At 53.6% G+C, this 25,497-nt stretch overlaps 1 protein-coding gene and 1 long non-coding RNA gene across 8 annotated transcripts in view; one reads left to right on the top strand and one right to left on the bottom strand.

Moving 5' to 3' along the window:
• Nucleotides 1-5,841: 5,841 nt before the first annotated feature.
• LOC118674179 lies at nucleotides 5,842-11,750 on the bottom strand. Its single transcript, XR_004973596.1, has 3 exons — nucleotides 11,477-11,750; nucleotides 9,970-11,020; nucleotides 5,842-9,532 (listed from the first exon to the last, which is right to left on the bottom strand). It is a non-coding gene; the product is annotated as an uncharacterized LOC118674179 (long non-coding RNA).
• Nucleotides 11,751-12,270: 520 nt separating this feature from the next.
• Nucleotides 12,271-25,497, top strand: part of LOC118674178 (c-Maf inducing protein) — a 234,130-nt gene continuing 220,903 nt past the window's right edge. For 2 of the 7 annotated variants that reach the window (XM_036345574.1, XM_036345575.1), the window contains exon 1: nucleotides 12,273-12,624. In XM_036345574.1, coding sequence (XP_036201467.1) covers nucleotides 12,325-12,624 — 300 coding nt within the window. In that variant the 5' untranslated portion in view covers nucleotides 12,273-12,324. Of the gene's footprint in view, nucleotides 12,625-25,497 lie in introns of all 7 variants that reach the window. The other 5 variants (XM_036345573.1, XM_036345570.1, XM_036345576.1 and 2 more) reach the window with 4 other exon arrangements.

Here is a 25,497-nt window from a genome sequence, read left to right as displayed (position 1 = left end):
GGACACCAGGATGGAGGCCCAGAGGAAGCTTGGAGAAGGTGTGAAAAGCTGCAGAAATCCCAAGAAAGGATGCAAGCCACACACAAGTCATTAGGGATGGAGCGGGAGCACACAGCCCAGCTCCAGGGGCTGGAGCAGATGGAGCAAGAGAAAGGGGAGCCTCCCTGGGGATCCGACAGCACAGACTTGGACAGCAAGCGGGCAGATGAGAAATACTCAGGTACAGGCGTCTCCCATCAGCTGCTGCAGAAGAGAAGCAGGAGATGGGGGGCGGGGGGAGCTCTGGGTTGGGGGGCCACCCATTGCCTGTGTGGTCTTGGGAAAGTATCCCCTTCTTTGAACCTTAGTTTCCCCCTTCTGCACCCCCTAGGGTTTTGGTTTAGCTCTGGCAAGGCAAATGGTCCTGTCATTGCCCCCCTGGAATTGCAGGAAGGGTCAAGTTTGCTGGGATATGAATGTGCTGGTGGCCCCTCTAGCACTTTTCCTTTTAAGATGGCAAACACCAGCTGATCCTGAGCTTCAGAAAGCAGGTCCGCTGGATCTCACACAAAGTCCCATCGTGTACTTTAGCAGTGATCGGGCATCAGGCTAGTTTCCTGGCCCTTCTTTTATGTCTCTGCTTTCTTACTCGGTTTTTCAGGACCGGCCCTCGAAGAAAGGGACTAGTTCTTGGAGGCTCCCTAAGCGATCTTACCAGTTATAATTATGGTTCTAGCTCCCGGTTCATATTGTAGCACCAAATACCGAGGCAACTAATTTGGTCCAATATGGCTTATTTTAAGACATGGAAGTGTAATTTAGTTTAGAAAACATTCCATCCCAACTTATAAGAATAAAAGATTATATCAAGTAAATTTTTTTTTTTTTTTAAAAAGGCAAACGCAGGAACAGGCTCAAAACCATGGCTCACCGAATCAAAGTAGGAAGTGAATGCAAACTCCAGCGCATGTGGTTCTGGGTCCCAGGCCCCACCCTGCCACCTTCTGGCCTGGGCTCTGAGGTAGCGTTGACGATGGACTAGTAATGTCTGCCAATGGCTGAAGCAAGGGGCGGAGCTGGCTTCCCATCCTGAACCCAGATCCAGGGCTTTCAAAACTGACCCTCAGGGAGGACTTGGCTAGTTAACCTCTGGGTAAAACCTGCTTAAAAATTTTAGCCCAACCAAAGGGAAAAGTGAATAAAATAGAAATGGGCCACTTGCCTGAATCCCTGGCCCAGGACCCAGCCACCTGCCAACCACTGCCACTGTGCAACCACAGGGCCAGGGTTCCACTAGCCGCCTTTGATTCCTGGGTCGCTAATGGAATTCATTAGCCCACGGTGAGCCGTCCGGGGTGAGCCTCTGCAACTGCCTGTGAACCTGGCTGTCCTTCTGCAGGGAGCCTCCCCAGGTGCCTCCCCCAGAGTCAGTCATGCGCCGCCCAGGGCACCCACAGTGCGTCCTCTGGAATCACACCTGCTCCCTATGAACGCTCTGGTGTGAGCGTGGGGGCAGGAGGGCACACCTGCGTCCAGGCCTGTCCCAGAGAAAGCAAGATGAGCGACACCCTCCGGGGACAAAAGGAGGCCTGGGATCGGGGTGCGTTGTGGTGAGAACTACCCGGGGGCAGAACTGAGGGGCACTTCTGTGGCAGGTCTTGGGCTCTGTAATGGATTGAATATGTCCCTCAAAGAGATGTCAGCCCGGCAGGCATGGCTCAGTGGTTGAGCATCGACCTATGAACCAGGAGGTCATGGTTCAATTCCCGGTCAGGGCACATGCTTGGTTGCAGCAGCTCGGTCCCCAGTAGGGGGTGTGCAGGAGGCAGCCCATCAATGATTCTCTCTCTTCATTGATGTTTTTATCTTTCTCCCTCTCCCTCTCTGATATCAATAAAAATATATTAAAAAAAAAAAGAAAAAGATGCCAAAGCCCTGGCCAGTGTGGCTCAGTTGGTTGGGCATCATCCCACATACTGAAACGAGGCTGGTTCAATTCCCAGTCAGGGCACATACCCAGGTTGCGGACTCGACGCATGCAGGTGGCGGGGAGGGGGGGGGGGGGGGGGCCGCAGATCAATGTTGTGCTTTCACATCAATGTTTCCCTCTCCCTCTCCCTTCTGTCTCTCTAAAAATCTATTTTAAAAAATTTTTAAAAAGCGGGGGGGGGAAAAGACGTCAAAGTCCTAGCCCCCAGGACCTCAGAATGTGACCTTATTTGGAGCTCGGGTGGCTGCCGATGTAGTAAGTGAAGATGAGGTCATGCTGCAGTAGGGTGGGCCCCTCAGCCAGCATGACTTGTCCTTATAAAAGGAGGACGCTTGGACACAGCCACACTCAGGGAGCCGCCTGGAGCATGAAGGCGGAGATTGGGGCGAGACGTCTGCCTACAAGCCAAGGGAAGCCAGAGATGGCCCGCAAACCAGCCGGAGCCGGGGTGGGGCCGGGAGCAGGCCCTCCTCTCAGCCCCCAGAAGGCCCAGCCCTGCTGACACCTCGGTTCTGAACTTCTGGCTCCTGAGCTCTGGGAGAGTCATCTCTGTTGTGCGAGCTCCCAGCTTGTGGGGCTGTGTTGCAGCGGCCCCAGGTCCCTCATTCAGGGGCTGGCGGACCGGAATCCGCTTGGCGGCCTTCTCTCTGGGGGAGACCTGGGCAGCTTACTTTCCTTCTTTGAGCCTCAGGCCCGGAACCAGAACTCGGAGGCCTGGCTGGACAAAGACTGACCGGATCAATCAGGCCCCTTACCTGGATATGCGGAGTGGGGAAACTGGGCGACGGTGGCCACTTAGCCTGGGGACTGGGCCGAGGAGTCCACTGTGGGCCCAGCACCAGGCCCACAAGCAGACTCCCAGGGAGGCCAGGAGACATGGCGGAGGGGCGAGAGGAGGCCTGGCGCAGACCTGCTGTGATCCCAGCTCCTCCTAGGCCGGCTGGCGAGCCGTGTCTGGGTTCTCACGTGTATGTTGTTTCCTTGGCCCCCCTCCGTTGTGTTCTCACAGGGACCAGATTTTAACAAAGCGAGGAACACATTTTCTCAGCAACACCAAACCTTATTGAGTGCCTGCTGTGTACAGGTGCAGGGTAAGAGGCAAAGAGGTTCCAAGTCTGCCCCAGGGGGTCCCAGGCCCAGGGAGGGTCACGGGGGACTAGCTCGCTACCACGCCTGCTCCCCGAACTCCAGTTCAGAATGAAACAGTGAGGTCAGCCAGCAGAGTTCCAGCGCTTCCCACTGTGAGCTGTTAAACGCTGTTGTAAAATGTCAGCTATTGCATTCTTCCCCTTCCTCATCTTTTTTTTTTCCATTTTGAGAGACATGGGCTAACAGGAAATACAAAATGCATGACGGGGCCCTGGCCAGTGTGGCTCAGTGGTTGGGCGTTGTCCGGTGCCCTGAAAGGTTGCTGGTTTCCTTCCTGGTCAGGGCACGTGCCTGGTTGCGGGCTCAATCCCCGGCAGGGCATGTGCAAGAGGCAGATGTTTCTCTCTCACATCGATGTTTCTCTCTCTTTCCCTCTCTATTCTTCTCTCTCTAAAAATCAATTTAAAATATTTTTTTTAAAATGCGTGATCGGGGCTAAAATAAGGCAACACAGACTGGCGGCTAAGAGAGCAGGCCAGGTGCCAGACTGGCTGAGTTCAAGTGGGATCCTCGGCAAATTGTGTAACCTCTCTACACCCCAGTTTTCTCATCTGTACAACGGACAGAATAAAGTCATAGCGATTTTGTGAGGATTAATTTAAAGGCGTTAACATATGCAAAGTGTTCACACAGTAACTGGCACACAGGAAGCCCTTTGTGGACATTGGCTCTTCTTATTAATAAAGAAATGCACAAGGTTGGGGAACACAAGGAAAGAAGTGGTTATTATTTGTAAGAAGACATTTCCTGGGAGGCCTGCCCCTCACAATGACCCCCCTGCACTGTCCTTATCACCTCTAGGGAATGGTTGCCATATTTGTATAACTTGGCTTGGAAAGTGGCTGGGTTGGGCATCTGCCCCAAGCTGAGCCAACCAAGTCCTTCCCTTGGAACTGGGCCAAATATAGCCTAGTTTGATCCCGGCTGGTCTCTCAAATGGCCACCTCTGTCGTGCTGAAGTGACATCACAGAGAAAGCCAGGGTGTGGGGAGGGATGATGCACAGAGAGGCAGAACACATGAAGCAGAGAGAAGGCCCCTGGGTCCCTAGTTTCTGGCCCTTTCTGACCCCTGGACGCCTCGATGCCCTTGGAACGCTGGCGAGGTAACCGTGCCCCCTTAGAACCCAGCCCCACTCTTTTTTGAAGCGACTCTCATTGGTTTCTGTTGCAACCAAGGTGTCTTGGCCAACACCTGGACGCTGGGGCCTGCCTTCTCATTTCTCTGCATCTGTGAGACATTTTCCTGGAGTTACAGGGTAATGTCCACTCCTGTCCCGTCAGCTCAGGCAGGCAGCAATTGGTTTGTTTTGTGCTGTGATTGAAGAAAGAAGAGACCAGGAATTGAGAAACCATTTTTTCCTACCACTCACTTCTTCCTAGACCAGTGATGGCGAACTTATGACACGCGTGTCAGAGGTGACACGCGAACTCATTTTTTGGTTGACCTTTCTTTGTTAAATGGCATTTAAATATATAAAATAAATATCAAAAATATAAGTCTTTGTTTTACTGTGGTTGCAAATATCAAAAAATGTCTATGTGTGACACGGCACCAGAGTTAAGTTGGGTTTTTCAAAATGCTGCCACACCGAGCTCAAAAGGTTTGCCATCACTGTCCTAGGCCTTGTTCTGAGCACTCTCCATGCATTATCTCATTAGTGCCACCGGGAATATCATGATTGGATCTCTGCTTCTCCGATGAAGAGGCTGCGGTTCAGAGAGGTTAAGTGATTTAGGGAACGTGACCCAGCTAAGGAAAGTGGACAACTGGGATCTAAATCTGAAGTTTGTGCCTTCAAGCCCTGGGGCTGCTGGGTAGCATCTTCCCACTCTCCTGTTATGAGATCTTAGATAAACTCTTGACTTTGCTGCCGGACATATTAAGAACAGTATGCCATATATGCCAGGTCCCTTGAAACAGCAAGCATGGACCGGCTCCCGGCACTTTGCCTCAGTTTCCTAATCTGTGAAATGGGGTGAGGCCATTCATCACCTTGCCCATCCGAAGGTTGTCTGAAGTGGCCAATGCAAAGGGAGGTGAGGGTAAGTTTCGGGAGAGCTTCACGTTCCCCACACAGGTAACACATCCCCCAACCCCGCACACACTTCCTTTCACTGCTTCTTAGCAACTGACTCAGAGTGGACGGAGGAGAAGAAAGGAGGTCACACTTAAATTGGTCAATTTGAGCAGCTCACTGCAAAGGCTGGTGTGGGAGAGAGAGATGCAATTAATCTGAAAAACACAGTGGTTTTTATTTTTTTAATGTGATCCATGGCCTTCAGTCCTCCGTGTGGCTGTGCCAGGCATCACTCCCATGAGTCGGCAGCAGCTTGGCATTTGGGCTCTTCATTAAGTCCCTGTGAATTTTTGAACAATGAATGGCATTGATCTTTTTTAAAAAAATTAAAACAAATCAATACATGCTCATTGTAGAAACTTTGGGGGTGGCATAAAAAAGAACACCAAATGTACCCAAACAGGGTTACACCCAAGTTGGATGTATTAGTCAGCACCCACATGGATACATCTCGAAAACTGTTATGTGCAGTCAAAGAACTCAGATTCCCAAAAGTACACTTTTTTTTTTAATCCTTACCCGAGGATATGTTTACTGATTTTAGAGAGAGGAAGGGGGTGGGGGAAGATAGAAGGGGGGGGAATGGGGGGGGGGGCGCGGGCAAGAAAAACATTGACTAGTTGCCTCCCAGATGGAACCTGCAACCTAGGTATAGGCCCTGACGGGGAATTGAACCTGCAACCTTTTTGGTGTATGGGATGTTACTCCAACTAACTGAGCCATTGGGCCAGGCCAAAAGTACCCAACATTTGATTCTATTTGTATGAAGTTCAAGGAGGAGTAAGAACCATCTATAGTGACAGCAGCAGATCAGGGGGTGCTGGGTCCGGAAGAAACTACTGGGCTTGGGAATGTTCTATACCAATATCTTGATTACACTGGCAGTTACATGGGGCTATACGTTCATCAACACTTGTCAGCCTGTTCTTTGAAAATGGGCACACTTGACTTCATGTAAATTATACTTCAATAACATTGGCTTAAAAGTGGGGGGTGGGTGGGGGGAATGACCTGTAATTCCACTCTTCTGCTGTGGGATCTTAGACAAACCCTCGATCTTGCCTTGGTTACCTTGACCTTGGTTACCCAGATCTAACCGCTATTCAGGTTTTGGTGCATGTATGTAACTTAATCAACTGTGTGTAAGAAATATTAGTTCCAGATAAACTACCAATCCTTTGTAATAAAGGGTGTCCCAAAATTCACCCTAGGAAATGAGCCTAGGAAATGCGCTGACTTCACCTCAGCTCAGAAGAGGAAGATGTTCATCAACTTTAGGGTAAAAACACAACTCCTCTCCTTATATCGGAAGAGTAGCACATTTTATGAGGTGATCAGCACATTAGATGCCATCAGTACAGCGTGTGTGTGCCATTATGGTGGTGTCTCATGTCTGGTGAACATGAGGTTCGGGAGTGATCTCCTAGCTGATGTAATTTCCAGACAACGAGTTTTCAGACGGAGCTTCCAGAGTTCCCCAAACGCAACAGCCCCACGTGTAGCTATGAAAAGGGACCACTTGAGAACAAACAATGTTGTTGCCTGCTTTTGGTGCTTGGCATTTTATAACAAGTGTGGCCTTGTGTTGTTAAATAGGCTCCAAAAACAGGACTTAAAAGAGGCCGCACCTTATTCCATCCTGTGCTCGTGGACAGTCTGATAAAGCCGGCGTTGGTGTGCCGCACCCCCAGAAGTGGTGCCTGAGGAGGAATGTGCTGTTGCACGAGTGTGAGCAATATAATCTCCCCAGACTGCAGCCCACGGGGTGGCTGGGGAGCTGCCTGTACCCACGGAGGGTGGGGGAAACATCCTCCTTCAAATCCCGGTTTCTAACCAGCAGCGGCTTGGGCTCCCAGGTGACTCGTGGCCAAGTCTGGGACCGTTTGGTTGTCACAAATTGGGAATGACGCTCGTATCTGTGGGCAGAGGCCGGGCTGCTGCTGAATGGCTCCAATGCTCAGGGCCGCCGCCTGCCACCAAGAACGATCTGGCCCAATGTCCGCAGCGTGAAGGCTGGAAGCCCTGCTGAGATGTTGATCGGGAGAGTCTGCACTCCAGCTGTTGGGCAAACGGGAAAGGCCAGAGACGTGGACTGGCTGGAGGGTCCATATCCGAGGCCGCAGAAACATGGGTTCTAAAATGACGGAGGTGAAGTGAAACAGCCGAAGCTTATTCCAAGGGCTCACTCTGGGCCAGGCTGTGGGCTTGGCATCGCTTACCTCACTTCACTTCTTCAACTCTGGAAAAAGGTGCTGCTAGGACCCCACTTTGTAGGAAACCAACCGAAGGCATACACAGTTGGAAAAGGGAAGAGGTTGTGTTCTTCTTGGCATACTTTTTTTGGGGGGGCGGGGAGGGTGGTGATTTTTGCGGGGGGTGGGTATCTGGTTGCCCGTACTCAACTCTGAGCTCCAAGAGGAGATGTTGTGTCAACTGGATCTGTAGCACTCAACAAAGTCCCTGGCACTCAGCAGGTGCTAAGAGGTGTTTGAGGGAACGGAATGAAAAACTGAAGGGTCAGGGCAATGTTGCCTAGTGCTTAGACCCTTGGCAGTGCAGTTAGATTTCCAACCATTCAGCAGATAGCCACTGTGCACCGGCTCGGGGCCCGGCGCAGGGGAACAGGTAGTGGCATGCTGGAGCTAACTAATCTCTACTGGCTCATGAGAGCGACTGTTCCTTCTTCAGGAAGCCTGCAAGCTGGTTGTCAAAGAGCCATTAAACAAGAATAAATTACAGTTACCACGAAATAAATTATATATTTTAAAAGGTAATAAAACGCATCACTTCCTAATTATTCTTCTATGTTTTACTAGTATCTCTGTTCTGGAGGTTATTTATGTCTGTTGCAGGGGTCGCCAAGCTTTTTCTGTACAAGGGCCAGAGAGTAAGTGTTTCAGGCTCCGCGGGCCAGGAGCTGAATCTGGCCCTCCCGCCTCTGTTCGCTGTCCCCCGGTCTGCCGTCTGTAGGGCGGAATTACTCTCTCATGGGGCCCATCTCTTTCCAACTCCACGTCCAGCCGTGAATGTTGGCAGCTTGAAATCGGCCACGGTAGGAATATTTACACCCTGGAAATTGTCAAATGTTGTGAATCAGGGCTTTCCTTTTCCTCAACATGCTGATTGTTAAACATTTACCAGCGCACCACTGGACACAATGATGGGCCCAACTGGAATGAACCCTGCCCTTTTGAGGTTACAGTTGGGTTCCTGCACAATTTCGTGGTGGGCAGGGCAAGGAGGGAGCAGAGAAAGGCTGGTGAGGGTCTCACTAGAGACCACTCCGATGAGGACACCCATGTGTGGTGTGTCTGCCGAAAGGACAGGGCTGCTAGAAGAGGGTGCTCAGGTGGCCCTCTCCGTGGGCTGGCCATTCACAATGCTCCCCTCCCCCACTTCCTCAGATGCCGCCGTGGGCAGCGAGGCAGCAGGGCTGTCTTTCTCCTCTGAGTTAGCTCAGGGGGAGACTTCAGGGGTGTGGGAATGGAGATGTGAGCTCATGAGGGCAGTTTACTACCCGGTCACTACAACCCCAGCTCCCAGCACGGCACTTGCCACAGTGTAGGTTCTCCGCCAATGTGGCCCAGGGGTGAACCCCTCGTGGTTGCTGAACTCGAGTGATGCAGTGAGCTCAGATAAGGAGGGACCTGCCTCAAACAGGGAGGGACCGCCAGCAAAGAATGCAGAAAAGGACAGGTTTGTCTGGTGACCTTGTTGAATGAGCTGGCCTATGGGAGCTCAAGGAGAGTGAAGGGTTTGTGAACTTCAGTGTCTTCTCTGCTGCTCCGTGAAGTTCTCAAGTTCAATGCCAGGAAGGTGAGCTCTAAGGGGCTGGGACCACTTTTTTTTTTGAGAGTCTGGATTCCCATGGCATTGAAGATGACTTGGGTACATATCCATCCATGGAAACTTGATGGGCTTGTGTTTCCTACAGAGGTTGGGGTCCCGTGGGGCGGGGACTTTTGATGGAATCTGACAGCTGGACTCAGATTTATTTCTAGGTCAGGAACCTGGAATAGTGGGAGCAAGGGGGCTCTGCAATGAGTTACATGAGTCCCAGTCTAGGAGGCTGGGGACTCAGCTATCGCCAACTGAACACTAATAACATTCCATCTCACCGTGTCTCAACTTACTGACGTGGTCCTACGGTCGGCACGTTTTGAAGCACCAGGGAATAGGTGAGTGTGACCATCAGTGTGACCATCAGTCATTGTTGAGCCCTGACCCCGTGCTGGCCCTGAGCCAGCTCTGCTGTCAACCAGGAACTCCTGATTTCTGCCCCAAGGAGCTTTTCTTCTTACAGTGTCTTGGGGGCTCCATGTCACTGCTTTCAAACTAAAATTTAAAAATGATTTAGACCGGCCAGTGTGGCTCAGTGGTTGAGCACCAACCCATGAACCAGGAAGTCACAGTTCGATTCCCAGTCAGGGCATATGTCCAGGGTTGAGGTCTCGATCCCCAGTAGGGGGTGTGCAGGAGGCAGCCGATTGATAATTCTCTCTCATCACTGATGTTTCTATCTCTCCTCTCTCTGCAATCAATAAAAACATATTTTAAAACAATTATTTAAAGATGACCGATTGAATTCAATACTTTGAAATCTCTGAGGCCTCTGCCCTGCATTCCCCGGGTACCTTGTGTGCCTTGGCAAACGAGCTAGTTTCCTGCACAGGCCAAGCGTCCTCCCACCTCTTTGTATGTGCCATTCCACCTTTGTATGTGACCAAGGCCCCCCCAACGCCCCCACGCCCGAGCACCTTTCCCCTCTTTACCTGATTCCTAAAGACCTCCTGAAGCCAGGACATGTACCCCAGCACCTGCTGGGTTAGGTGTTCCCTCTCTGTTCCTGGAGCTCAAGCACAGGGTGGTTGGTCACTGTCTTTATCATCCTTTATCTGATCTCCATACCTGGGTCAATCCTGACTAGCTACGTGAGCCTGGGCAAGTAGCTCAGCCTCTCTGTGCCCTCATCTGCAGGTGAGGATGGTGATGGCAGCTATGTCCTAAGGTTGCTGTGACAAAGGAAAGGTGCATGCACGTACAACTCGTAGCACATTGGAAGTGGCTATTACAGGAATTACTCCTACGACAACACAGAGCAGGAGCTCAATAAACCCATCCCTTAACGACTTAGGGGTGGGGGTGGAGGGCTTGATCACAGCCATCCCTTGCACCCACACCTACAGCATGAGGTGGGGGCTCGGGTTTGCCCCTTTTCTTGTTTGGTTTTCTCAAGGCGGTTGAAGCTTAGAAGTTGAATGAAATGCCAGCAAATTGTGGGGAGATGCTGAATACCTCACTTTCTCACTAAACCGTGCCTCCCTCAGGGTGCACCAGGAAGAACAGCTCTGCCCATCTCCTGGGCAGCCTGGACATTTGAGTCATTTCTGTGAGGGACTGGGCCCTGCCTTCCACCCCCTTCCCCAACCCAGGCTCCGGGGGAGCCCCTCCATCTTGTCTGTTCTGGGAGAGAATGGGGAGGAGATACTCCCACCACAGGGGCTCTGTGGATAAACTGCGGCATTCGTGATAGGATTCAACACACGCGCGCACACCCATGTGTTCCCCGCAGGGCACCTTCACTTAACGAGAAGGCAAACATCTGGGGGTTTGGAAGGTATTAACTGCAGAAGCGTGTGGACCTGAGAAAGCCTGAGGGAGCAGAGCATTTGCTGGGCGGCCTTAGGTGTCTCCTGATGCCAGGAAGGGAACGTTTTCCTTTCAGCTCTAGTCCTGAGTGACACTGCGGTTCATTCCACAAAGCGCTTGCAGGAGGAGCTGCTCCCCAGCGGGTGAAGCAGAGATGAAGGGCCAGGTCCCGCTCTGAGGGGAGAGGTAAAGAAGCGGGAGTTACTGGGGTGCAGGAAGAGGAGCGGGCAGTCCAGGACCTTGGGGGGGGCCTTGGTTGTATACGTTCTTAGAAGGGGTCAGGCTCCACGGGCAGGAAAAAGGAGGGGGTTGGCGAGCCTGTCCCCTCCCCGAAGGCAGCTCTGGACCCAAAAGGCCAAGGCTGGTAGGCATCTGGGAAAGGCCCAGTGTCTGCTGGGCTGACACGGGCAGAGTGGGCTCATTACCCAGACAATTGGGGGAGCATTTTCAAGGCGAGGAGACACCCCTGTCCTTATGGCCACATCTGGCCAGCCAGATGTGCAGCCTGAGCTGTGGAGGGGGTGTCAGAGGTCAGGCGGTCCCGCCCCCACCCCTCCGGCCCGGCCTAGTCCAGCCCGGTCCAGCCCGGCCCCGCCCCGCCCGGTCCCTCGGGGTTGCACCTGGCCGCACCTTGGCCGTCCGCGGTGACATGTTTCGGGGCGTTGACATGTTTCCGGGCGTGGACGTTTCCGACCGGGGCCGCCGGCATGGGGAGCGTGGGGTGCGGGGACCACGGCTGGTCCCGGATCCGGTCCCGCCCGTGGGCCTCGCGGCTCCGCACCAGCCTGGGCACCGGCGGGGGCGCGGCTGGGCGTGACGTCACGCGCCCCGCCCCCGCGGCCCCAGCCCCCTCCCGTTCCGGGCGGGGCGGGCGGGACCGGCCGGGGCTCGCGCGCCTCGGCCCCCTCCCCAGGGGCCGCCCCTCCCGTCGGGCCGCGCCTCGGCCCCTCGCGTCCCCGCCCGGCCCGGCTCCGCCTGCGAGAGGCCGCCGCCGCGGCCGCCGCCGTTGCCGCCATTGACGTCAGAGGGGCGGGCACATGACCCCGCGGGGACCAATCGCGCGGGCGCCGAGCGGCTTCTGCAATCTCTCAACAGAGCCGGCCCCCGCGGCCCCCGCCGCACACTCGCCCGCGGACGGCCGCCCAGACACACGTACTGTACACACGAGCGGGCGGCGGGGCCGAGACACGCCCGCTGCCGGCCCCCGGCGCTGCCGCTCCCCGCCCGCCCGCCGCCCCGCCGGTCCGGCCGCGCGAGCATGCACCCGACGAGCTAGGAGGAAGCCGAGCCCCGCAGGAAGGACCGCGCCGCCGCCCGCCGCCGCCCGCCGGCCCCTCCCCTGCGGGCGCCCCCTGCCCCCCACCCCCCCACCTTCCTGAGCGGTGGGGGGGTGCGGGCCGCCGACCGGGGGCCCCGCCGCCCCGCAGCCGGGACAGCCCCTTTCCCCGCCCCCGGCCCCCTCCCCGGCCCGGCCGGCCATGGATCTGACCAGCAGCTCGGGCGGCGGCGGCGACCCCCGGCAGATCGAGGAGACCAAGCCGCTGCTGGGGGGCGACGTGCCGGCCCCCGAGGGCACGAAGATGGGCGCCGTGCCCTGTCGCCGGGCCCTCCTCCTGTGCAACGGCATGAGGTACAAACTGCTGCAGGAGGGCGACATCCAGGTCTGTGTCATCCGGCACCCGCGGACCTTTCTCAGCAAGATCCTCACCTCGAAATTCCTGAGGCGCTGGGAGCCGCACCACCTAACGCTGGCCGACAACAGCCTGGCGTCCGCCACGGTGAGTCGCTCCGCTCCGCGTGGCCGCGCGCCGGCTCCCCCGCGCCTCCCCTGGGACCGCAGGGCGCCCCCTCCCACGGCTGCACCTGGAGCCCGGGGCCCGCCGCGCACCGGGGGGCGCCAGGGGCGGGGAGCGCCCGGCGCCCTCTCCCGGCCTGGGCTCGGCGCCGGGTGGTGGACCCCGAGGAGCTCTGCCCGGCCGGCGGTTCGGGGGACCCTGAGGATCCTGGAGAGGATCTGGCCCAGCCCCGGCTGAGCCTTGGGGGACCTCGGGCCCAGCGCTCGGGTTTCTTGCGGGTGGGACCGTGGGCTGGACCGGCTGGGCCCCGGTGGTGGTGAGGGTTCCCTTTCTGAAAGCCTGCGGGGGACGGGGAAACAAAACAACCAAAAAAATAAAACACCTCCCCACCACCCCCCAAGCCCCAAACCCCCAACAACCTCAAAACCCCCAAACCCAAAGAATTTCCAGAAACCAGTTCCTTTCTTTGAACTGTACCCATCTTTTATTCTCTTTCCTGCCCGGGCTGGCAGGCAAAACTGGGTGCTTCCCTTTCTGAAAAAAAATCTCTTTGGCACATTGGGGGGCTGGAGGGGGAGGGGCAGGGGCAGGGGCGGGGGTCCGGGACCGTCTCCTCCCCACCCAGGGCTGAGGGTCAGGCTCTAGTGTGGAAGCTGGCTCGTGGGGTCTGGCATTGTCTGTGAAGTGTGTGTGTGTAGACGTGTGTTTCCATGCTGGGGTTTTATTTTGTTACTGTTATTGTTTTTAAATGTGTGGTTGGGACTGGGTCAGCTGGGTGAGAGGGAGAAGAGCAGTCATTGATCTGCTTCTGAAATCAAACCTGCAAGGTGGAGAAAGAGCTGTGGTGGGGTCGCAGGGCGGGGGTGGCGGGCAGGAGCCTGAACAGGATGCTTTGTGTTTTGAAACAAGGACAGTTTAAAGCACCAGATCTGCTTGGGCCTGAGCCTTGCTGAGAGGGCTCCTTCCTCTACCGAGAGGTGACAGGTCTTCCCCAGAATGCACACTCCCCCCCTGGGGCCACTGTGAGCCTGTTTACTAAGCACAGTGGGGGGTGGGGTGGGGTGGGGGGACCAGAATCCACCGCCTGCCCACACCTGTGCCAAGAAAACCCAGCCAGGAAATAGGGTGTCGCTTACATAGCATGTCACAAACGTGTAGCGTGTGTAGACATTTCCCCGGCATCCATGTTCCCTTGGCAGTGTGTCACAGGCCGTGACACATGCTCCAAGGAATGGGGAGGGGGAAAAAGTTAGCAGGAGAAACCTTACTCCTCGAAACAACTTCCCCCCCTCCTGAGAGCGTTGAAGCACACGAGGACTTTTATTCTGAATTTTGGGTCCGACGTGCTGAGAACACCTATTTTTTCTTTCCTGTGGGCACGTTGGTGCAATGTCTGCAAAGGCTGCTTCCTCAGGGTGGATCACTGGCTGTCGAGAAGCGGCCCAGGCCCAATTTCAGGCTCATGCATGTTTAGGAACCACAGGGCTTAGGGTTTGGCTTTTCCTTTGATGGAGGGAGAGCCTCGGAAAATGTGCCCTCACACACCATTTCAGATTGGGGAGGAACTAGTGTCCTCAGTAGTTCCTTGCCTGGGACCTACCTGGAGCGCCCAAATCTGGCTTCCGAATTGTCCCCTGGCTCATGGGGGGCTTTATTTTTTTCTGCCACCCCTCAAAGTGAAGGGGAGTGTGTGTGTGTGTGTGTGTGTGTGTATGTGTGTGTGTGTGTATGTGTGTGTATAGAAATGGTTGAGAGGCACAGTGACCCTCTGTGGGAAGGACAGGCTGAGCCAGGAGTGTGTCCTCTGCTGCTACTGGCCATAGTCTGGGGGAAGCCAGCTTTGGAGGCTCAAGGCCCCAGACTTACCTCTGATTGCTCAAGATGTATATGTGAGCGAGAGGGGGAAGGAGGAAAGGCTGAAGCGAGGCGCTGGTTTCTTAAGCAGCCAGAGAGAGGCCCTGGCCCCACCTTCACCCGCAAGGTGGGTGGCACTTTTGTAGCTTGGACCTTTCTGGAGAGGAGCTCTGGTTTTCAGGACGGGACTGAGCACTCTCCATGGAACGAGATTTATCTCAGCAGAGCCTTGCTCTGGTGTTGGGAAATGTGGAAGGAGGAACTCTGAGCAAGTGTCCAATGAGCTGGCATAATTCCCCTTCCTCTGCCTGTCATCACCAAGCCCCTCGGGTAGGGCAGGGGTGTACTTAAATCTCCCCATGGGGGGCTCCAGGGGAGTACATGGCTCTCTGTGCCAGGGCCTGTGAGCATGGCGGGGGGCTGCTGAGGCAGGCCTGGTCCAGCGGCTGCCTCCAGGGCAGAGGTGGGGTTGGCACTGCTACTGGGGACCTTGCCTTATCCCGAGACACCTGGTTGGTGTCCAGGTCCTAGGAAACAAAGCAGCCCCAGGGGTTTTTCTGAGGCCTGGGCGTTATGTAATCTGTCTGCATTTTATAGTGCGGCCCAAGCACTCTATTGAGAAATATTAGCCCAAATGAAACAAAGGTGAATTTGAGTGCAGTTCACTACAACAAGCCCTGTGTAGCCCTGTGGCTTTGTGTAGAGTCCCTAGCCCAGTCTCACGCTGCCGATATATCAAGTGTGTTTCCTATCCTTTCTTGAAACGTATATCATCTGTCTATACAGCTCAACTCAGAACCGTTTGGTAATTATATGGTTAATTGTGTGGGCTTCAGGAACAAGAGTCAGAGTGATTGATCTGGATCCGAATGAATAAACAAACTAAATACACTCTTTTGCCCAAATTGTCTTTGGAGTCTGTCTACACTGATCCAATAAATTGGATTGTTGTCAGAGATAAAGACCAGGGCCACAGCTGTCTCGAGGAGGGTGGAAGCATATGGGGCGCCCAGGCCCACCCGGGCGGCAGTTCCTGCTGGCTTCGCCCCTCAGGTGGACCTCTCTTGAGTCCCTGCTGGGGAGATGGGCTCAGACTGGGGCCCCAGGGACTGGCAGCCTCACTCCCTGGCTTGGCTATAAACTTTACCTTGTGTGGGGTCAGGTTGGAGCTTGCCCTGTGCCTGTCTCCTGGGCCAGTTACTGATTAAATCCTTGCAGAGCCAACAGTGTGCCTGACGTGGCCTGTGACAGTGCCGGGTCTGATGCACTTTGTGCTTGAGACTTTGGATCCAGAAAGCTCATAAACAAAGAAGGAAACACAAAGGCGACAGTGACTTGGCTGACGTGTGAGGGGTGATTGGGAGGCATCCACCCCTTCCCGGGGGTACACATGACCACACCTTGTGGGGGAAGGGCCCGCTTGCCCAGCCTGTGGCCCAGCCCTGGCGCCTCCTTCCTCTTTTGCATCCAGACTTCCCAGTCCCTGGGCTTCCCTGGGGCTTCGTGGTGGCGGTCAGTCGTAGCCGACGGCCAGGCATTCTGCATAAGCAGCCTGGTCCTGTGAGACCAGAATCCATTTTGCTATTCTGTGTCTAGGTTGAATTTGATCACCTGCTAGACATGTTTGTCCACTGGAAGAGGGCTTTGTCTGTGTGCTTTGTTTCCTCTGCACCGAAGAAGTAGACACGCTGCTGACATTCTATTTCACCTAATTTTGTGCACGCATCACATGGCATCTCGTGGTGGATCCTGTCCGGAAAGTCTTTTATTCATTGACCCAACAGGGATGGGGCACAGGTGACAGCAGTGTTCTTTATTCTCAGGCCTTAATTCATCAGCGACTTGTTTTTAAATCCTCACCACTCTGCTGCTCTGATTGAAATGTTTCTGGCCTTCTAGTCACGAGAGGAACAGAGAAGCCACCTTAATTCTCATTAGGTCCCTTTAGTCCGGTGTTTCCGTGGGGAGAGCCTTCTTCTGAACTTGCAGTTCCTAAGCATCTAGGTGTCAACTGTGGAGCAGAGAGTTCATCCCAACGGTGTGATTTCCACTGGAGAATTAAAGTTTGTGTCTCACAGGAATGCATCTGCGTGTGTGTGTGTGTGTGTACGTGTGTGTGTGTGTGTACGTGTGTTGACTTTTTTCACTTTGTATCATGCACCGCTTCCCGCCTTTGATTTATGTGATGTTTATTGTGGCAGTTAGTAAACACGAGGAATTTTTATTTTCAATGCCATTTGTCACAAGATTTTTGAATAGATCACATTTGTTTCTGGATAACTTGTCTGATTGGAGATGGTGGAGGGGAGGGGCAGAGACGGAGGAGAAAAAAATCTAAACTCTCTGTAAACAACAAATGTGGCCTGCCTTCCCCAGGCTGTGGTAAATAAGTGCATTTTAAGGGGGGAGTATGTTTTGATGCTGCCATTCACTCGCCTGGTGCAATCTGAGATGCCCTTTCTGGCCACGGGCAGAAGTGTGCCAGTTCAGGTGGAGGGGGTTTCACCGCTTGTGGCTGGGCTTTGCTGCCGAGCTGGCGATGGAGGCGGGCGAGGCGGATGTGTGCCTCAGGCTTGGGCTCCGTGGCCCACAGGTGGCTTCTCCACAGGGCCCGCTGACTCACATGGCCGTGAGAGAGGGAGGGCATTTCTGGGGCACCGTGCCCAGCAAGGCTAGGGGGAGCCTGGTGGCCGCATGACCAAAGCTGCCTTGGGGCAGAAGGGCAGCCTCTCTCCAGGCCAGCCATGCGGGTGGTACCCCTTGGTGTTTTGGCAGAATGGACCTGTGAGGTAGCCGAGTTATGCCTTTGATTAAAGGATTCGGTGAGATTACGTGAGGCAGCCTAATGGTTTAGGATGCCTCCACCATGAGGCAGAGCAAACTCTGGGGTTGCAGTCCCTTGGGCCTGGGTCTGGATTCTGAGGTTATGACTTCCTGGCTGTGTGACTTCTGGCACGTGCTTTCCCTGCTGGGCCTTGCTTTTTCTTCTTCTGGAGGGTGGGGCAATGCTGCCTCATTGACAGGTTTGCCGTAAGGATTGGAAAGAATTCAGTTTAGCACCTAGTAGGATGGCCAGCATAGAGTAGGGTTGTGACAAGAGGCCAGTATTCCAATTCATGTTTTCCTAATTGCCCTGAGAGAGCTTGTGTGAAACTGCACAAGTGGAAGGGGTTATTGCTATTTAAAAACGGGCAGTCTCCAGAGAAAAGTCTCTTGAGATGAGCAGTGCATTTGGGAAAGTTAGGGCTATTTAGCAGATCTGGTATGCATGGAGGCAAGAAATTGTTGAAAGCGGTTGAAGAAAAATTCCTCAGGGGGCACAGTCTAGTGTCTTTAAAAAACACACCACATAATTCTTTTCTTTTTTTGAAAATTGAAACAGTGATGCACACATCAAATAAATTCAGAGAGTATAGCAAGGCATTGAAGGAAAAACGAAGCATCTCTCTTACTGTCTTCATGTCCCACAGCCCCTCGTTCTCCTGCACAAGCCCTGTTTCCATTCCTGTGTATCCTTGCTGACCGTTTTGGCATTTTCACGCAGACCCAGACCATTGTTTCTCATTGGACAATATCTTTTGGAGGTTATCCTAGGTCTGTGCCTACGCAGCTGCCCTGTTCTTTTTCACTGATGCGTAGTGTTCCGTTGTAGAGGGGCACAGCAATAATGTAGGCAGACCATTCCCTGCTGCTGGGCATTTAGATCAGTTCCAATCTTTTGCTATTTTAAACTTTCCATTTTTATTCAGTTGAGTTGTTTCTGTTTTGATAATCTGAATGTTTTTTGCTTACTTTCTTGGTGGGTGTTAAACTATTTAGTCCCAGAGTTGCTTTGCAAGGGCAAGCTGACCCTCCCTCAGAGTGCCTTGTCTGAGATCACTGCTGCCTGGAGTCAGGCTTCAGTCTGGCTGAATGTCACTGGTCAGGGAGCCTCCTTGGAGGGTCTGGCTACCTGGCCACGCCTGGAGCTGAACACAGGTGAGCAGGGGGGCGCCGACCAGTCATACTGACCTCTGCCCCAAGGACAAGGGTCTGCATAGCCCAGGACAGCTGTTTCCTGCTCCACCTGAGAGCATCATTTTTGTCTCCAGACTTCCTGCTTCCCCAGGATGGAAGCCAAGCCCGAGGCCCTGGGGTAGAGAAAGGGAGGAAGTGAGAATGCCTTTTCCCAGCTCTTGGCTCTGGTGATAGGGCACCCAGTGCATTCAACAGGGCAGTGAGGGAGGCCAGATGCGTTTGAAAGGAAACTTTGCTGACATTAGCAGAGTCCTACCAGAGGGTGATGAGGCGTGTGTGTGCATGTGTGTGCATGTAGATGGGGGAGGTGTCCGTGTATATTGAGGCAAAGGGGACAGCAGAGAAAATATTTCTGGTGTTGACATTGGTCCCTGTGTTTAGTCGCCATTTCTTTGTACCTGTGATGTGCAGAAAGGTTTATACGAGCGTCTGGGGTGTGCAGCGAGGGGCACAGAGAACAGCCAGACCCAGCAGAGTGGTCAGATCAGCAATCTAGGGTCCCACCCTGCAACTTCCTAGCTGGTGGGTGACCTTGGGCCAGTCTCCTAACCTCTGTCCTTATCTGTGAAGTTCAGATTATGGAACTTTCTTTTGGCATTGACCGCAGGGTTTAGGAGAGGTAAGGAAGGCATGGCAGTTCATTCAGTATTAACATGGCAGATAAATATCACTGTTCTAGACACTTTGAAGAAAACCAGTCCCTGTTCTCCTGGACCTTGTGTTGGTGGGGTGGGTGACAGACAGTAAGCCACTAAACAAGTAAATGTGAAACCTGACCGGTGGTGGGTGACAGGGGCCCTGGAGAAAAGAAAGCAGGCAGGCAGGTGGCATGTTCGGGGCTTGGGGCCTGGGAGCCTTGTGGCTTTGCATGTGGTGGTCAGGGAAGGGAAGAAGGCGATAATCTGGAGGGAGAGCATTCCAGGCAGAGAGAATGGCAAGTGCAAAGGCCCTGAGGCTGGCTAGTACTTAGAAATCACACAATAAAGTGGCTGGTATGGAATAAATGCTCTACAGTTGTCGTTACCCTGCTTTCCAGGAGCTGTGAGCATCTATTAAAAAATGCTCATGAGCACCCAGAATGTGCCAGGTGCTGGGTGTATAGGCAGCTCCCTGTCCCATGGAGCTTTCATTCTAGTGCTACTGGTGTGTGTGTGTGTGTGTGTGTGTGTGTGTGTGTGTGTGTGTATGTGTATCCCAGCTCCCTCCCAGTAAATAGTGAAGAATAGCGGTGCTTTAAGAGAGTCTTAAATTACAAAGCCCAGCAAAACTTTTAAAAACCAGCTCCTTTTGTCCCTACCATTGCAAGGGTCCCAGGATCTAGAACACACTGACCATCGAAATTGCCTCCAGGGGAGAGGTAAGGGGAAGTGTGTTGCCCAAACACCCTTACAAATGACTCAGCAGCAGGGCTGGGACTCACACCCAGGACTCCTGCCTCCCAGCACCTTCCAGTGCCTTCCTTCGTCATTGGCTCTCTTAGTTTCAAGTGGTTATCAGAAGCATATAAGCAGATTAGGCTGAGTGAACTCACTTTGGAGGGAAGCAGAAGAGCTGGATTCTCCAGTCCCCAGGAGGGTGATGTGAGGACTGAGGCAGGGCAGCTGATGTTTCCCTGAGGCTGGGCTGGCTCTGAGGGGGTCACCAGGAGGGGAGATAACACTGGAGCTGGCAGTCATTTCCTGGATGTCCTGGGCCAGCCCCGAGCTATGGGAGCACACAGTCTGGGAGAGCCCACTGCCTTGGTTTTGGCTCACTGTTCAGCCCAGTGAATCTGATCGCCGGCACGTGCTGGGTGTGGGACCGAGTGGGACAGTGGCGCTATCTGTGTGGACGGGGCTGGTGTAGTCAGGGCAGGCTAACTGCTGTAACAACCAGCCCCCACAGCTGGCTGTCTTCACGCAACACGTTTATGTCTTGCTTGCTCACGCCACCGTCCAGTCTGGGTTTCTGCTTCCTGTAGGGCCTCTTTGGGGGGGGGGGGGGGGCGCGGAGAGGAAGCAAGCACAGGCAGAGCCATTTGTGAGTGTGGCCGGTCCTTGGCCACAGCTCAGCCCTGTAGCTCTCCCAGTGTCCTGGAGGCCGGGGCAGGGTGAGCTGTGTCCAGGACAAAGGAGACCATGGCCTGATGACGACTCCCGCCGAGGACAGGGGTGACGCCGCAGTGGTCTGGAGGTGTCCAAGCTACCAGCAGCAGAGCTGCTTCTCTGGAAAGGGCATTCGAACGACATGGTCTCTTCTGGTTCCTGGGTTGAGTTTGGTGGCAGGTCAGGAAAGTTTGCAGTCTTCTCTCTGTTGGGGATTAGAATATGATAAGTGAATCTTTTGTAGGGGATGGAGCACTGCACTCCTGATTGCCATGACATTTATTGTCCACCTGCTGTGTGCCAGGCACAGTGCTCCTTTACTTTTCTATACAATCCTACGAGGTAGGTATTATCATCTCCATTTTACAGATGCTTCATTGGAGACAAGAAGGATTGGAGTGGGAGTAGGTAGGGTTCAGAGGCAAAGGCAGGTCTGCCCCATGCTCGAACATGTGTGTCCATGGATGTATGTGCGTTGGCTGGATATACATAAATGATTTCAGCCTCTTGCAGAAACATCTTAATTGAAAATCAGAGGGCTTATCAGTTTAGTGTTTGCCAATGTTTGGCAGACATTCCTTTGTGAATTTGTCAAGTGAGTTCAGGGAACTGGTGTTGGAAAGTGAATGCCAAGTATTTGTAAAAGGTAAGCACCAGGCACTAGTTTGTGGATTGAGTAACAGATATATGTACAAATGGAATTCCCCAGGCACTGCATTTGCAAAGGGGGTGCTCCAAGGTATCCTGTATTTGCAAATGAGTCCTCCCAGATACTGCACTTATTTTTATTTTCTTAAGGTATATTTATTATTTTATTTATTGATTTTAGAGACAGAGAGAGAGGAAAGGAAAGAGATAGAGAAACATCAATTTGTTGTTCCACTTATTTATACATTCATTGGTTGATTCTTGTATGTGCCCTGACTGGGGATCGAACCTGTAAGCTTGGCATATTGGGACAACACTCTAACCAACTGACCTACCCAGCCAGGGCTCAGGTACTGCACTTATAAAGTGAGTACCCCAGGTACTGGACTTGCAACTGGAGTGCTCCCAGCCACTGTGCTTACAAAGTGAGTGCTCCCAAGTGCTTCACTTGCAAAATCAGACATAATCTTTGCTCCCCAAAGGGTCACAGTTACATTGGGGTACATATGCCTTATCTACTGTCTGGAGGGAGGAAAAGATGCTATTATGGGGCAGGTGGTTTCAGGAAGAACTTCATAGGAGAGACATGCCTGGACAGACAGAGGTAGTTTGAAACGGGAAGAGATGGGGCCAGAGATGGGAATGGCAGAGGGAGAGCAGTGAGCAGAGGAGGAGGGCCAGAGCAGCTGGGCATGCTCCAGGTGGCCTGTGACATTCTCCCTGAGTGGTGGGCACCTGGGCACCATAAGAGAGTGTAGGAGGCAAAGATGGAGGTAGAATCGCTTCACAGAGTGGGGCCCACAAGTCAGGGTGAAGTCAGTGCCGGGCTCACCAAGGCATGTTTGAGTCAGGAGGACCCTGTTCATGATGCGTAGGGACGAGGAGCAGCCGGCAGCTGGGAGCCTAGGATGCCCCTGAATGGAAACTTGGACAGTGCAGGGATCTGAGTGACCAGGGCCAGCTGTTAATCACAATAGTGGCCACTGCAGCAGCCACTCACGAGTGTTCTTTTTTCTAGGAGCTGTGCTAGGCGGTCACATGGGTGATTCCTACAACAATCTGTTACTCTCCCCATTTTACAGATGGGGACACTGAGACTCCCTTTCAGCAGATATTCTTTGGCTGAATGAATGGATGAATAAGGCTCTTGCAGGTGTCTAGTTGGGAGGTCCTTCCTGTTGAAAGGGGAGAAGGAAGAGCCACATCCAGACCTCCACCTGCCACTTCCTTGTAACCCTGCATGTCTCTGGCCCTCCGTGTGCCAAGCATGTCACACCACTCCCTTCTCCAGGGTTGCTGAGGCCAAAGGAGAGAGTGTGTGCAGTAGACCTGTGCACTGCCAGGCACATGGAACACACCGCCAACCTCGGGGTGGACACAGGCCCCAGAGTTCCTGGCCCAGTGCCGTGGCCGTGAGGCTGCTGGGCCTGGCCAGCTGGTGGGGAGCTCCTGATGAGCTTTCCTCAGAGGCCTCCAATACTTTCCAAATCCTGGGCCTGAAACCTCCACTGTGAGCTTTGCTCAAAGAGCTCCCCTTCTGGAACCTTCTTTGATGGAGGCCTTGTGGGAAGGCCCACTTGGCCCTTGGGCTCTTCTGAAGGTGGCACCATTGGGCCAAGGCCCAGGGCCAGAGTGGTGCTCTGCTTTGTGTCTGTAGTGGGGTCTGTGAGGCTGGTAGCTGTGGGGTGTCAGGGGCCCCCTTGGAAAGAGGAGTAAAGACTTGTGATGTCTGTTTGTTGCTCTTATTGGCTTGTGTTTCACAACCCTGTGACTGAGACTTGCTTTGGGGTTGGGAAAATGAGTTTGAACTGTTCCAGTAGTTTGGTGGCTATCGGGCTTGGGGATCTAGGTAGGGTCAGCCTGTGGGTTCAGACGGATCAGGGGTGACTGCAGGGCAATAGCGGTCATTTCCTCCAGCCATGCTGCGTCCTTGGGCATATTGTGCATTTAATCTTCACACCAACCCCTGAGGCTCCAGCTTACATACAGGTGGGAAATTGGAGGCTCTGGGAGTCTCAGGTTACACAATGAACCCAGAGGACCCAGCTCCAGAGCCAGAGTTCTTCTTCACAGGCCAGGATGCCTCCTGGCTGGGGCTGGAACACAGGAGCCTGGACAGCGAGGACAATTGCCAGCAAGAACAAGGCAGTGGTAACAACAGCGAACACTAACACCGAGCTTACTATTCTGAGCCCTTCATGTAGATGAGCTTGTTTCATTCTCATGATGCCCCTGTAAGATGTTGTCATTTTCCTATTTTACAGAGGAGCAAACTGAGGCCCAGAGTGAAGAGGTCACTACTTACCCAGCTAGTAATGCTGAAGCTGGGATTTGAACCCAGGTTGTCTGGCTCCAGAGCATAACCACATGTGGCCTGGGAGCAAGGCTTAAGAGCAGAGGGTCAGAAAGGCCCAAAGTGGCCAGGGCTGGCTCTGCGCTGCGAGGAGGGCCTTGTAGGACAGGGAGGTATGGACAGAGCAGAGCGTTTCATGCCGGGCGAGGGGTTGGCCATTTCTCTGCAGAACCACCTCTAGAAAAGTTGTAGCAGAGATTTGCTCCTCATTTTTGTTGATCTTGCGGTGGTGAACTTGGCTTCTGGGAGCCTCAGTTTACTTGCCTGACTTGGCCTGACCCTGAGGAGCTGCCAGTCAGAGCAGGCTCTGATGACTTGACCACAGTGAGCATGAAGTCCAGAGTCCGCCAGGAGCATGCATGGTGCCCTGCCTGCTGTGTGACTCAGCCCCACACCTGGAGCTTTGGCACAGCACCTCTTCCCTCTGCCTTGGTGGCGGCCACCAGCCCTGGAGTCTGCCAGACCCCCAGCAGGAGTGAGGGCTCGCTCCCTGCAGTGTGGTACTGCCCCAGCTAGTGGCAGTTGTCTTCTCTACTAGCTCTTCACCTCCACAATTATCAATGATGACTTCATAAAATTCTCCCATAATCCTACCACCTAGAAACCTCCATATGAATATTTTAGGGAATAGCCACCTATGCCTTTTTCTTGGATGAGTACATATGACATACATGGGATGAGATCTTATTCATAAATGCTAAGTCATTTTCATACATTATCTCAAAGAGTTTTAACTTTGGCCCTATTGATATTGGGGAACGCCCTGGGTAGGATGTTGACCAGCATCCCTGGCCTCAGCCCACTAGATGTTCATACACTGCTTTCTTCAGTTGTAATAGCCAAAAATTTTGCTCATAGACATTGCCACATGTCCCCTGGGGGTGGGGGTCAACATCACAATTGAGAACCCCTGTGGTAACTCATTTAACAGCCCACCTACCCCGAGAGATCCTACCAGACAGAGTGGCACTGGCTATGGGCTGGGCAGAGCGTGGAGCTCGAGCTTCAGCCCGCCTTCATCTTGCTTCTTTGGAAAGTGGCACAGAGGCGGTAACCAGGAAGTACGTGGGGGCTGCAGGAGCCCTGATCTCTGTGTCTGGTGTGGCATGGAGCCGAGAGCCAGCAGGGACCCTGGAAGGAAATCCCACTGGCCAGGGCATTACAAGCTCCCCACACTTTGATACCTCCAATTGGCCCCCCTGCTGTCCCTGCCTTTGTCTGATGACTCAGGACTTCAGAGATCTGGATTGTTGAAAGGGGAATTGCATCATGCCAATAAAAAGAGAAAAACCGGCATTAGAAAGTTATGATGTGTGGAAAATGACTTTGAAACCTGCTTCTTGCATCCTGTCTGAATTACAGCACTTGGGGGAGGAGGGAGAGGGGTATAGTGAAGAGAGGGAGTGGGCTGGGGTAGGTGACCTGGCTATGTGGCTCTTCTAGAAAGACCTTCAATTGCTTGACTCAAGCCCTACCCAGGGCTGTGCATTGAGCCTTTCTGCTTTTCGGAGCTAGTTGAACCACACCACCAAGAAAGATATAGAAAGGGAGCTTCTGAAGTATGTGTGGGTTCTGCCAGCAGGTGCAGTGAAGGGGCGAGGGTCTTGGGCCAGATAGTGTTGCAAAGACCAGAGGGCTGGGGGCTCTTTTAATGCCTCAGTGGTAAGCAGGGTGCCCTCTGATCCAGGGGGGCTGAGCCATGGGCATGTGCTCTTGTGTAGGACACACCCAATCAGCATGCAGGGCAGTCTTGCTTGAAAGGGCCTGGGCTGTATAGTGGGAAGCAGCAAACACCCTGCCCCCACGTTGAAACCCCTGGGTGGAGGTGGAGGTGCCAAAGACCCTGCCTTCCCAGGTCAGCCTTTCCCTACGGGGGCTGTCCAGTGTTTTTGGATTCTG

This window comes from Myotis myotis, unplaced genomic scaffold (assembly GCF_014108235.1).
Source record: "Myotis myotis isolate mMyoMyo1 unplaced genomic scaffold, mMyoMyo1.p scaffold_m19_p_19, whole genome shotgun sequence".
Taxonomy (NCBI): Eukaryota; Metazoa; Chordata; class Mammalia; order Chiroptera; family Vespertilionidae; genus Myotis; species Myotis myotis.
This window is presented reverse-complemented; position numbering and strand designations above follow the sequence as displayed.